Source organism: Lutra lutra, chromosome 10 (genome assembly GCF_902655055.1).
Source record: "Lutra lutra chromosome 10, mLutLut1.2, whole genome shotgun sequence".
Taxonomy (NCBI): Eukaryota; Metazoa; Chordata; class Mammalia; order Carnivora; family Mustelidae; genus Lutra; species Lutra lutra.
The window spans coordinates 38178917-38192305 of NC_062287.1; the positions used below are offsets into that span (position 1 = coordinate 38178917).

Below are 13389 nucleotides of genomic sequence, written 5' to 3' on the forward strand. Positions count from 1 at the left end.
AGGGGCAGAGAGAGAGGGAGAGGCAGATCCTGCGGAGCAGGGAGCGGGACACTGGGCTGGATACCAGGACGCTGAGATCATGACCCAAACCAAAGGCAGACCCTTTACTGGCTGAGCCACCCAGGCGTCCTAATAGCATTTACCATTGATGAGGGATAGAAGCAGAAAAATGTTCACCTTTAGCCCAAAAGGCTGACCTATAGCCTATATAGCTTTGATAAGGATCAAACCGGAACTGGCTCATACATTCTTAAAGGGTCTCATTGACTCCCTTTAGATCTCACACATAGTTAATATCCAGCTGACTGACAAGCACCAGAGAACTCTTGAAAAAGATTTTTGAAAAAGAAGTCTCAAGAATTCATTAATTCTTCCTTTCTCTCGTTTCTTTCAGAGACAGAGAGTGTGCTGAGTGGGTTGATGGGGGGGCAGAGAGAGGGAGAGAGACTTAAGCAGACTCTGTGCTTAGTAAGGACCCTGAGGTAGGACTCTCATGACCCTGAGTTCATGACCTGAGCCAAAATCAAGAAGCAGATGCTTAACTGAGATACCCAGTTGCCCCTCAAGACTTTCTTCCTGACCATTTGTGGCCCCCATCACTCATGAGTCTTTTCAAGTTTTGTATTGACCAAGATATTATTTAAGTTTTTGACTTCCTTTCCTAAGATATTTAGGAAAATAGGATTGCTATGGTGTCAGTCTCTACCAAAACAATGTATGGGGGTATCTGTTAGGAATGTGAATTTTCAAAAGAGAGACCTATTTTTTGGAAGCTCAGCTGTGATTCTTATGCACAATCATATTTGAGAAACACTGTACTCTCTATGCATAAGTTTGTAAAAGGTTTGAACTTTAAAATTTGATTAATATTTATCATTGGCTCTATTTGAGCCCATCACTGTGCTAAGTGTTTTAATCCTATTTCTTATTTCACCTTTTTAAGGTTCTTGTACTTCTGCATTTTGGTCCTGGCACCTGTTTTCTTATTTGGGTTAGGGCACACACCCAAGAATCAGAATCTAGGCTGGGTTCAGCTGGCGGGTTCTACTTCAAGATCTAGGACCACAGGTCATTCAGAGAACTCTGTACCACAAGTTTCTCATTGTTCTTGGACTAGCAGGCTGTTCAGGGTATGTTCTTATGGTGATAGCAGAGGTACAAGAGGGAAGATTTGCCTGCATTACCTGACATCCACATAGCCCATGGCCATGTCTAAAAGACAAGGATGGGAGAAGGGACACTCTCAGCCTTTTCAGTTGAAGGAACTGCAGAGTTACAGGGAAAGGGGTATGGATAAAGGAACAAGGTCAACAATCTGTCACGTATGGTAAATAATCCAATTACATTCCCCATCTCACGTCATAAATAAAAATTCCAATTAAGTTAAAGACCTAAGTATAAAAACAGAGTGAAGTCTTCTATGCAGACTCAGATATATATGAGACTAAGTCCTGTTTAAAGGAAGTGTTCTATGAAAATTATTGGTCAGATTTTGAGGGTTCATGGAACGCAAATCTTCCTCGGGGAAGAAATGAGCCTCCCCAGCCCCACCATCTTTCAGGACTGAGGAGACAAGAGATCTGCTAGGATCTCAATTAAAACTCCAAGGAACACAAGGAGTAACAGGTTCTAAGTAGGGGCCTGAGTCTTATTTAAAATGCAACCTACCCCAATCCAGCTCGATCTCTGATTACATTGAGGAAATCAGTCTCTCACTTTATCTACCTTACAAAAGAAAGGTAGAGACCCTTACCAGTGGGAGTTACCTAGAACAACCAATATCCAGCTTATAATAGTAGTGGTTGTAGATACATAAAAAGGCAAGAGTGACTGATAATCAAAACCTAAAACAACAGGAACGTATCCGTGGATGATCAAAACATTGGAGATGGTAGGCAAGAACTTTAACTGATCAATACTGTTAGATGAAAATGGATGTAAGGGTTTCAACAGGGACTGGAAATTATTTTCTAGTGTCTTGGGTTGATGGTCCATCACTGTGCCAAAACCACACTCTTACTTTAATAAGTTTATAAATTTTGGTATCTATATATCCAATACCCCCTGGCCTTGTTGTCCTGATAAACCTTTGTTTATCTTGGTACCTTGCTATCCCATATTTTAAAATCAACTGGTTCTATGAAATGCCACACTGGCATTAGACTGGCATGGAACTGAATTTATAGATTTGACAAGAAATGCTTCTGATGCGTCTATGATATTGCATTTTCCTAGATATAAGTATTTATTTTGCGTATTTTAAAGTTTTCAACAGTTTTATAATTTTCTCCATGATTATATATAATCTTTGTTAAATGAAACTATTGCTATATACTTTTGATAACATTGTAATTGATATTTTTCAAATTTTACATTTTTAACTGTTTCTTACTGGTATGAAGAACTGCAGCTCATTATTATACATTGGTTTTATATTTTGGAATCTTGAATTCAGTCTAATAATTTCACTATAAAGTCTCTTGGGTTTTCTAAGAATCAATCACATCTTATGCCACAAAAATTGTGTTTTTCTTCCTTTTCAGAATAATGATTCTTTCTTGCTTGCTTTTCCTGGCTAGAACCTCTTCCAACAGTTGATATTAGGCATACTTGTCACATTTCTTCATTTCTTTCTTTCTTTCTTTTTTTTAAGTAATCTGTATACCCCACACAGGCTTGAACTTACAACCTCAAGATCAAGAGTCACATGCTCTATGGACTGGGCCAGCCAGTCGCCCCATCACATTTCTCATTTTAAAGTGAATATGGCATTAACATATAACTTTGAAATACATATATACCATTTACAAAACTGCTTCTTAGAGCATGTACTAGGTGTTAGCTAGTTATCTTATTTTGTTCAAAACCTCCTGTTTCTTTTCTTTTTTTAAGATTTTATTTATTTGAGAGAGCGAAATCGAGAGAAATCACGTGCAGGATGAAGGGCAGAGGAAGAAGCAGACTCCCCGCTGAGCAGGGAGCCCAGTGTGGGTCTTGATCCCAGAACTCTGGGATCATGACCTGAGCCAAAGGCAGATGCTTACCTGACTGAGACACCCAGGGGCCCTACTGTTTCCTAAACATACCAAGTCCCCTCCTGCCTCTGGACTTTTAAATCTACCAGGAAAGATGTTTTTCTAAATAACTTCATGATTCACTTTCTCATTTCTTTCAGATCTCTGCTAAAATGTCTCTCTTCCAGAGTCTTTTCCTGATCTACCTTTATATAAAACAGGTAATAAAGAGTCTGATGGCGTGTTTTATGTTTGACTGCCGACAGCTTTTAAGCCTCACTCCTGGGGTGCCTGGGTGGCTCAGTGGGTTAAAGCCTCTGCCTTCAGCTCGGGTCATGGTCTCAGGGTCCTGGGATCGAGCCCTACATGGGGCTCTCTGCTCAGCAGGGAGCCTGCCTCCTCCTCCTCTCTCTGCTTGCCTCTCTGACTACTTGTAATCTGTCAAATAAATAAATAAAAATCTTAAAAAAAAAAAAGCCTCACTCCTCCCTCTTCCCATTCTGTTCCATAATTGAGCAAGCTGATAAGCCTGGCTGCTCCTTCTTTGACACTTGTGGGAAGTTTAAACTGCATATGGAACCCTTCACCACCATAAAAAGCCCAAGTCAGTCTCCTTTCCCTGTTCTCTCAAGCCATTTTGGACCTGTTTGGGAGCGGTCCTGCTTTCCCCAGAAAGCGTCATTACACAAGCAGTAAATCCTTCCATACCCTGTTGGGCTGTGTGTGACTTTATCCAATATCCAAACCAAATTTTGGGTGACGAGTCCATCTTGTCACATGTGAGATGGACACAACAGTCCACCCTGTGCTTTATTTTTTTTAATAGGCCTTAATACCACTTGTTATCTTCTATATCTGTTTATTGTGAGTTTTCCCCTGTTATATAAATGACTGAGTGATCGAGCCCCACATCTGGTAAAGCATCTGGCATAACCTTCCACACACTCATTCGTTCAACAAATACTTACTTACTTTGGCCAGGCCCTGTTAAAGGCATTAGTGCTACACTGGTTAACAAAGCCCTTCCCTTCCTGGATCACATCCCAGCGGGCAGAGTAGGTGTCCAATACGCTTTTGTTAAACCAACGAATGGTAAGATTTTTTTTCCGTCTGGAGGTAAGATATTAAAAAGAAACATTATATTGTGAATATAAAATTTTTATTCAATTTTTTTTTGCTTCAGACTGGTACTTATTTAAAAATAACATTTAGGAGTTTATACTTACAGGACATGTTATAGGTAACATCCAAAGAAGACAATCAAAAAATATTTTTTGGGGGCGCCTGGGTGGCTCAGTGGGTTAAAGCCTCTGCCTTCAGCTTGGGTCATGATCCCAGAGTCCTGGGATCGAGCCCCGCATCAGGCTCTCTGCTCGGCAGGGAGCCTGCTTCCTCCTCTCTCTCTGCCTGCCTCTGCCTACTTGTGATCTCTCTCTCTGTCAAATAAATAAAATGTTTAAAAAAAATTTTTTTTGAAGATTTAGTATGTATTTGGTATTAAAGAACTCCTAAATTTGCACATGGCTATCATTAGCAAGATTAAGATTAGACAGTTGATTTCTAACAATTATTATAGAAGAATATTGAGGAAAATTTCGATAATTACAGTCAGTAAAATAGTATAATTTTTTATTTTACAAAGGACAGTGGTCATGTTTAGCAATAGCCTCATTGGTAAATTAAAGCATACTCACTTCAGTGTTGTATTTTGATGCTGTTTCTTTTCCCTTTCTTTCTGGCAAATAACCGACAAGGTACCAACTGCTTCCAATTGGCAACCCAAACAAAGGAGGCATCATGGCCTACCACCTAGTTGCCAATGTTTGTGAAAGGCAAACTGCAAACTTCTGAGTATGGTTCAGCCCCAGCAAAAGGGGTAAAGTTGCTTCCTCGGCCCACCTTATTCCATGGAAAAAAGTATACTCTGATTTCTGAAATGGATTTTTTAAATTCAGTACTAAGACTCAGCAACTATCAACATTTGCAAAACTGATTTTTTTATACCCAGAAATATCCACTTAGGAGTTGTGAGACTAATTTGAAAAATTTAATAATGTTATACAAATGTAAGTTATTACCAGTAGACAGTAGGAATAAATCATATGATTCCTGATCGTCTTTATACTTAAGGTATAAACATAAGACTGATTTTGCTGTTATTAAAGAATACAAAAATAATGAAGAACATTTTCATTATGTATCTTGGTTTCCAAAAATCTCTAAGGTAGTTCCATGAAATAATAGTGTAAATGTCAACATACCTTTCAGTTAAAGGTCAAAAAATGGGATTTAAGTAGTGAGATCATTTCTATTAGATTTTATAGTAGTATCAATTAATGAGTTAATTAGTTAACTTTAGTTAATTATTTCTTTTTCATTTGACTTAATCTCGCCCAAATGAATGGGTCTCTTTTGGTTGATCAATGCGATATAGAAACTCTGCAGGCAAGAAGTATCCAAGATATTCCACTGTGTCTGGGGTAGTATCATAATGGTAGTGTCCACCTTCTCCATGATGACTAAAACAATGAGTGTGCTCCAATCGCAAATCAAACCCCTACGACGAAAGACAAGCTATCATTAACATTCAAATAATCATTTTGGATAAAATTTGTTTGAGGGGGAAGGAGACATTTTTATTAATGTTACAATAGTTTTTATTTTATTTTTAAGTAAGTAACATATTCACTTAATTCAAAATTCAAAGGGTGAAGAAGGATAAATTCATTAAAATGTGTCTTTCCATCTCCTGCCTTTACTACTTACTCCCTTTCCTTGCAGGCAACCACTGTAAGCAGTTTCTTATAAATCCTTCCAGAAAAAGATTTATTTTATAATTTTTACTCAAATAGTAGCACCCTATACATACTGTGCTGAATATTGCTTTTCTTCATTTAACAATACACTTGAGATCTTAGTGTATCAGATCATAAAAGAGCGTCTTCTTTTTTTCACCTACATGGCATTCTATTGTACATACATAGCACTTCCCAACTGACATTTAGATTATTTCCAGTTCTCTCACAGTAATGCTTTCATGACTGACCTTTTTTAATTAATAATTTCACATACTTTTGCATATATTTAATGATAAATTCCTAGACATATATGTAATTGTTAGATCAAAAATATGAACTAGTCAGTATTCTGGTAGTTACTTTCTTTGAATTGGTCTGTATTACATCTTTTTCTAGTGTATAATATTAAAATATAATGAATAGTATAATAAGCAACAAATAAGATAGGAGACCTGAATCTTGGTCTTGATTCTACTATTTAATAACATGACTTTAGGTGTTGCTTAAAATACCTGTGCCTTCATTTGCTCAAAGGTAAAATCTGCCCTGCCTAATTCATAAGGTGGTTAGCTACCTGCTCCCTTATCTTTCATGATAATTCTGGAGACCATCTTAGCTCTTAAATAACAACACAACAGTGCCTAATTTCAAAAGAATAGCCTAAAAATTCAGCATTATCACTGTATGACACTGCAATATGGGAAACAGACATAAGCTTACTGGGTCTCTGGAGACAAAAACTGGCAGACAAACCAAAGGAGCTTTCATCTCATAAAAGCGCAACCATTTATTCACCTCTTCTTCAGAGTTCAATGGGCAGGAAGAAAATTCTGCAGGCTACAATAGAAGATCATTATAATTATATAGAATATTATTAAAATTTTATATATAACTTTATGAAGTTAAAAATTTAAGCCTTCTTATACATTTAATTATTTTAGAAACAAAACAAGTTACAAGGGTGCCTGGGTGGCTCAGCGGGTTAAGCCACTGCCTTTGGCTCGGGTCGTGATCTCAGGGTCCCTGGATCGAGCCCTGCGTCGGGCTCTCTGCTCAGCAGGGAGCCTGCTTCCCTCACTCTCTCTGCCTACTTGTGATCTCTCTCTGCCAAATAAATAAATAAAATCTTAAAAAAAAAACAAGTTATATACCCTAGTTTTCAAAAGGATCACCAATCAAGCATATAAGCTAAAATGTATGAGTGAATAAATGAAGGAAGGAGTCTATTACTACCTTTTTTATTTTTTTTAAGATTTTATTCATTTATTTGACAGACAGCGATCACAAGTAGGCAAAGAGGCAGGCAGAGAAAGAGGGGGAAGCAGGCTCCCCACTGAGCAGAGAGCCCCATGTGGGACTTGATCCCAGGACCCTGGGATCATGACCAGAGCCGAAGGCAGAGGCTTTAACCCACTGAGTCACCCAGGCGCCCCTACCTTTTCTATTTTTCATAGCCTCTCAGTTTTCCTGGAAATATATCCTCTTCCTAATTTTAAATCTCATTACTGCTACCAGTAGATGGGTGGGGGGACGGGGAAGCAAGGCATTAGAAATTGGTAGAAGCATCAAAAATAATAAAATACTAAGGAATAAACTTAATCAAGGAGGCAAAAACTTGTACTACAAAGCATTGCTGAAAGAAATTTTAAAAGATTGCAATAGGGGCACCTGGGTGGTTCAGTCTTTCGAGTGACCAACTGGATTCCGGTTCAGGCCATGATCTCAGGATCTGGAGATCAAGCCCTTAGTCGAGCCCTATGTGCAGCCCCCCACTGACCCCTTAAGCCCCCTCTCCCATGGAGCCCCACTGGGAGGGCTGCAAGGAGCTCTGGGGGCATAGCAGGGAGTCCACTTCTCTCCCTCTCCCTTTGCCCCCCACCACACTTAATATACATGCACACATGTGCGCACTCTCTAAAATAAATCTTTAAAAAAGATAAAAAGATTCCAGTAAATGGAAAAATAACATGCTCACTTCGGCAGCACATATACTAAAAAAAAAAAAAAAAAAAAAAAAGGAAAACTATCCTGTGTTTATGAACTGGATATGGTTAAGATGTTAATACTACCGGGGCACCTGGATGGCACAGTAGGTTAAAGCCTCTGCCTTCCGCTCAGGTCATGATCCCAGGGTCCTGGGATTGAGCCCTGCATCGGGCTCTCTGCTCAGCAGGGAGCCTGCTTCCCACTCTCTCTCTCTCTGCCTGCCTCTCTGCCTACTTGTGATCTCTGTCTGTAAAATAAACAAATAAAAAAAATCTTAAAAAAAAAAAAGATGTTAATACTACCAAAAGTGATCTAAAGATTCAGTGCCATCCCTATCAAAATCCCAAGGAAGTTTTTTGAAGATATAGAGAAGAATCCATCATAAAATTCATATGGAATCACAAGGAACCTGGAAGAGCCAAACTAATCTTGAGGGAAAAAAGAAAGTGGTAAGTCTAATACTTCTTTTTTTTTTTTTAAGATTTTATTTATTTATTTGACACAGAGAGAGAGAGAGAGAGAGAGATCACAAGGAGGCAGAGAGGCAGGCAGAGAAAGAGGAGGGAAAGCAGGCTCCCCACTGAGCAGAGAGCCCAATGCGGGGCTCGATCCCAGGACCCCAGATCATGACCCGAGCCGAAGGCAGAGGCCTAACCCACTGAGCCACCCAGGCGCCCCTCTAATACTTCTTTTTTTTTTTTTTTAAAGATTTTTATTTATTTATTTGACAGAGAGAGATCACAAGCAGGCAGAGAGGCAGGCAGAGAGACAGGAGGAAGCAGGCTCCCCGCTGAGCAGAGAGCCCGATGCGGGACTCGATCCCAGGACTCCGAGATCATGACCTGAGCCGAAGGCAGCGGCTTAACCCACTGAGCCACCCAGGCGCCCAGTTCTTGATAGCAAACTTACTACAAGTAATCAAAACAGTGACAATGGCATAAAAACAGACATAAAGATCAGTGGAATAGAATAAAGATCCCAGAAATAAACCCTTGCATATACAGCAAATAATTTTCAATAAGGGTATCAAGACCATTCAATGGGAAAAGGAGAGTCTTCAAAAAATGGTGTTGGGAAAACTGAATATTGATGTGCAAAAGAATGAAATTGTACCCTTAATTTATATGTAAACAAAAATTAACTCAAAATGGATCAAAGACCTAACTGTAGGAGCTAAAATATAAAACTTAGAAGAAAAAGTAAGGGAAAAGTTTCATGACATTGGATTTCACCATAATTTCTTAGATTTGACATCAAAAGTACAGGCAACAAAAGGAATAAACAAGTGGGACTACATCAAATTAAAAACTGCACTGGGCGCCTGAGTGGCTCAGTGGGTTAAAGCCTCCGCCTTCGGCTCAGGTCATGATCCCAGGGTCTTGGGATGGAGTCCCACATTGGGCTCTCTGCTCAGCAGGGAGCCTGCTTCCTCCCCTCTCTCTGCCTGCCTCTCTGCCTACCTGTGATCTCTTGTCTGTCAAATAAATAAAAAATCTTTAAAAAAAAAAAACAAAACTTCTGCACTATAAAGGAAAACAATCAACAAAACGAAAAGACCATTTATGGAATGGTGAAAAATACTTGCAAACCATATATCTAAAATATACAAGGAACTCATACAACTCAATAGCAAAAAAAAAAAAAAAAAAATTAAAAAACAGACAAAGGAACTGAATTAGACATTTCTCCAAAGAAGACATACAAATGGCCAAAAGGTAAATGAAGAAGTGCTCAGTATTACTCATCATCAGGGAAATGCAAATCAAAACCATTAGATATCACACCTCACTCCTGTGAGGATGGCAATTATAAAAAACAAAACAAAACTAAAATATGGAGAAAAGGGGACCCTTGTATGCTATTAGTAGGTATGTAAACTGGTACAATGATTATGGAAAACAGTATGAAAGTTCCTCAAAAAATAAAACCATATCATCCAGTAATCCCACTTCTCCCACTTCTGGGTATATCTATCAGTGGATGGATGGGTAAAAAAAGTGTTTTTTTGGGAGCCTGGGTGGCTCAGTTGGTTAGGCAACTGCCTCCAGCTCAGGTCATGATCCTGGAGTCCCGGGATCAAGTCCCACATGAGGCTTCCTGCTCAGCAAGGGGCCTGCTTCTCCCTCTGACCTTCCCCCTCTCATGCTCGCTCTCATTTTCTCTCATAAATGAGTAAGTTCGTTTAAAAATTGTTTTTTTTAAAGATTTTATTTACTTATTTGACAGAGAGATCACAAGTAGGCAGAGCGGCAGGCAGAGAGAGAGAGAGAGAGAGAGAGAGAAAAGCAGGCTCCCTGCTGAGCAGAGAGCCCTATACGGGGCTCAATCTCAGGACCCTGAGATCATGACCTGAGCTGAAGGCAGAGGCTTAACCCACTGAGCCACCCAGGCGCCCCTAAAAATTGTTTTTTATGTGTGTGTGTGCACGTGTGTGTGTATGATTTAATTATATATGTGCATGCATGTATATAAAATGGTGATATGTTTTTCAGACTTAGAAAGGAAGGAAAACCCATAATTTATGACAACGTGGATGAACTTGGAGGACATTATGCTAAGGTGAAATAAGCCACACATAGACAAATATTGCATGATAGCACTTATTGGAATCTGAACGGTCCAATGTAGAGAAAGAGACTAGAATGGTGGTTGCCAGAAGCTGGGGGTAGAGAAAACAAGGTGTTGGTCAAAGGGTACAAAAACTTTTCAGTCACAGGATGGGTGAGTTTTAGAGATATGATGTACATTATGGTAACTACAGGCGTACCATGGAGATACTGTGGGTTCTGTTCCAAACCACTGCAATAACGTGAATTTGCAACACAGCAAGTCGAATGAATGCTTTGGTTTCCCAGTGCATGTAAAAGTGATGTTTACACTATACTGTAGCCTTTGAAGTGTGCAGTAGCATTATATCTTTAAAAATGTACATACTTTAAAAATACTTTCTGGCTAAAAAGTGCTAACCGTCATTAGAGCTTTCAGCAACTCATAACCTTTTTGCTGGTGGAGGGTCTTGCCTCCATGTTGGTGGCTGCGGAGTGATCAGGCTGGTGATGTTTGCTGAAGGCTGGGATGGCTGTGACAATGTCTTAAAATAAGACAGCAATGAAGACTGCCACGTCAATTGACTCTTCCTTTCAGGAATGATTTCTCTGCAGCATGTGATGCTGTTCAATAGCATTTTACCCACGGGAGAACTTTCAAAATTGAAGTAAGTCCTCTGCTGCTTTAGCAACTAAGTTCATGTAATACTCTAAACCCTGTGTTGTCACTTCAACTATCTTCACAGTATCTTTTCTAGGAGTAGATCCCGTCTTGAGAAGCCACTTTCTTTGTTCATCCATGAGAAGTAATTCCTCATCTCGTAAAATTTTATCATGAGATCGCAGAAATTCAGTTACATTTTCAGGCTCCACTTCTAAATCTAGTTCTCTCCCTGGATCCACCATATCTGAAGTGACTTCTCCACTTAAGTCTCAAGACTTGACCGTAGGACCCTGAGATCATGACCTGAGCTGAAGGCAGATGCTTAAGCACACAGGCACCCCTCACACATGATCTTAATACCATCTAGAGTGGTGAATCTTTTCTAGAATGCTTTCAGTCAACTTTGCCCTGAGCTGCCATGAATCTATGGCAACTATAACCTTACAAAATGTATTTCTTAAATAATAAGACTTGAAAGTTGAAATTACTCCTTGCTCCATGGGCTACAGAATGGATGTTGTGTTAGCAGGCATGAAAACATTAATCTTGTTGTGTGTCTCCATTAAAGCTCTTGGGTGACCAGGTGCATTGTCAATGAGCATGAAAGGAGTATTTTTTTCCGAGCAGTGGGTTTTGACAGTGTACTAAAAATGGTCAGTAAACCATGTTGTAAACAGATATGCTGTCATCCAGGCTTTGTTGTTCCACTGGTGAGCACAGGCAGGGTAGATTTGGCGTAATTTCTAGGAGCCTAGGATTTTCAGAATGTTAGATGAGCACTGGCTTCAACTTCAGGTCACCAGCTGCATTAGCTCCTAACAGGAGAGTCAGCCTTTCCTTTGGAGCTTTGAAGCCAGGCACTGACTTCTCCTTTCTTGCTACGAAAGCCCTAGATGCTATTTCTTCCAACAGCGGGCTGTTTTGTCTACATTGAAAATCGGTTGTTTAGGGTGGCCACCTGTAGTAACAATCTTAGCTAGGCCTCTGGATCACTTGCTGTAGCTTCCACATCAGCACGCTCTGCTTCTCCTCAAACTTGTATGTTACAGAGACAGCTTCTTTCCTTCAGTCTCATGAACCAACCTCTGTTAGCTTCAGATTTTTCTTCTGCAGCTTCCTCACCTCTTTCAGCCTTCATAGGATTGCTCTGGATTGGGCTTTGGCTTAAGAGAATGTTGTGGCTGGTTTGATCTTCTATCCAGACCACTAAAACTTTACCCATATTAACAATAAGGCTGTTTTTCCTTTCTTATCATTTGTGTATTCACTGGACTAACACATCTAATTTTCCTTCAAGAACTTGCCTTTGCATTTACAATTCCCTAACTATTTGGACAAGAGGTCTAGCTTTTGGCCTTTCTTGGCTTTTGATATGCCTTTCTCACTAAACTTAATCATTACTAGCTTTTAATTTAAAATGAGAGAGGTGCAACTCTTCATCTCACTTGAACATTTAGTGGCCACTATAGTGTTATTAATTGGCTTCATTTCAATATTGTTGTATCTTAGGGAACAGGGAGGCCCAAGGAGAGGGACAGAGACAGTAAATGGCCAGTTGGTGAACTGTCAAAACATACCAACATTTACTGGTTAAGCTGTCCATCTTATACGGATGCAGTGTGCGGCGACCTAAAATAATTACAATAGTTACATCAAAGATTACTGATTATAGATCACCATAACAAATATAATAATGAAAATGTTTTTGGAGTGTTGCAAGAGTTACCAAAATGTGACACAAAGACAGGAAGTGAGCAAATTTGCTCTTGGAAAATTGGTGCCAAAAGGCTTCCTTGATGCAGTGTTGCCGCAAACCTTCACTGTATGAAAAATGCAGCATCTATGTAATGCAATAACGTGAAACACAATCAAACAAGGTAGGTCCATAGTTAGTAATGAAGCACTTGCATATTTAAAAATCCTGTAATTGTTTGCTATTTATGAATAGATTTATCTGAAATTCTGTTTTTAATAATTTGGAAAGTTAAGTATTTTCCCAGTGTTGTGTTTTTCTTTGCAAAATCAACTGGCTTGCTATTTAAAATTATCAGGATGGGATGCCAGGGTGATTCAGTCAATTATGCATCTGACTCATGATTTCCACTCAGATCTGATCTCAGGGTTATGGGATTGAGCACACTGGGCTCTGTTCTCAGCATGGAGTCTGCTTGGGATTCTCTCTCTCCTTTCCCCCCTGCCCCTCCTCCTGCTCACGCTCATGCTCTCTCACACTCTCTCTCTAAAATAAATAAATAAAATCTTTTTAAAAAAATACAATAAAAAATAAAATTATCAAGATAAAAAACATTAAAACCAAACAACTTTTGATGATTTTACTGAAAAAATGGAAAGGAAATTAAGTTGTAATAACTTTAATACTA

At 39.2% G+C, this 13389-nt stretch overlaps 1 protein-coding gene across 7 annotated transcripts in view; it reads right to left on the reverse strand.

The window, feature by feature from the left end:
* The window catches only part of C10H11orf54 (chromosome 10 C11orf54 homolog), a 47456-nt gene that overhangs the window by 17309 nt on the left and 16758 nt on the right, over window positions 1-13389 (reverse strand). For 6 of the 7 annotated variants that reach the window (XM_047692068.1, XM_047692069.1, XM_047692066.1 and 3 more), the window contains 2 exons: window positions 6533-6649; window positions 5040-5571 (listed from right to left, as the gene is read on the reverse strand). In XM_047692068.1, the coding sequence (XP_047548024.1) occupies window positions 5398-5571; window positions 6533-6649 (291 nt within the window). In that variant the 3' untranslated portion in view covers window positions 5040-5397. Of the gene's footprint in view, window positions 1-5039; window positions 5572-6532; window positions 6650-13389 lie in introns of those variants that run through there. The other variant, XR_007120984.1, reaches the window with a different exon arrangement.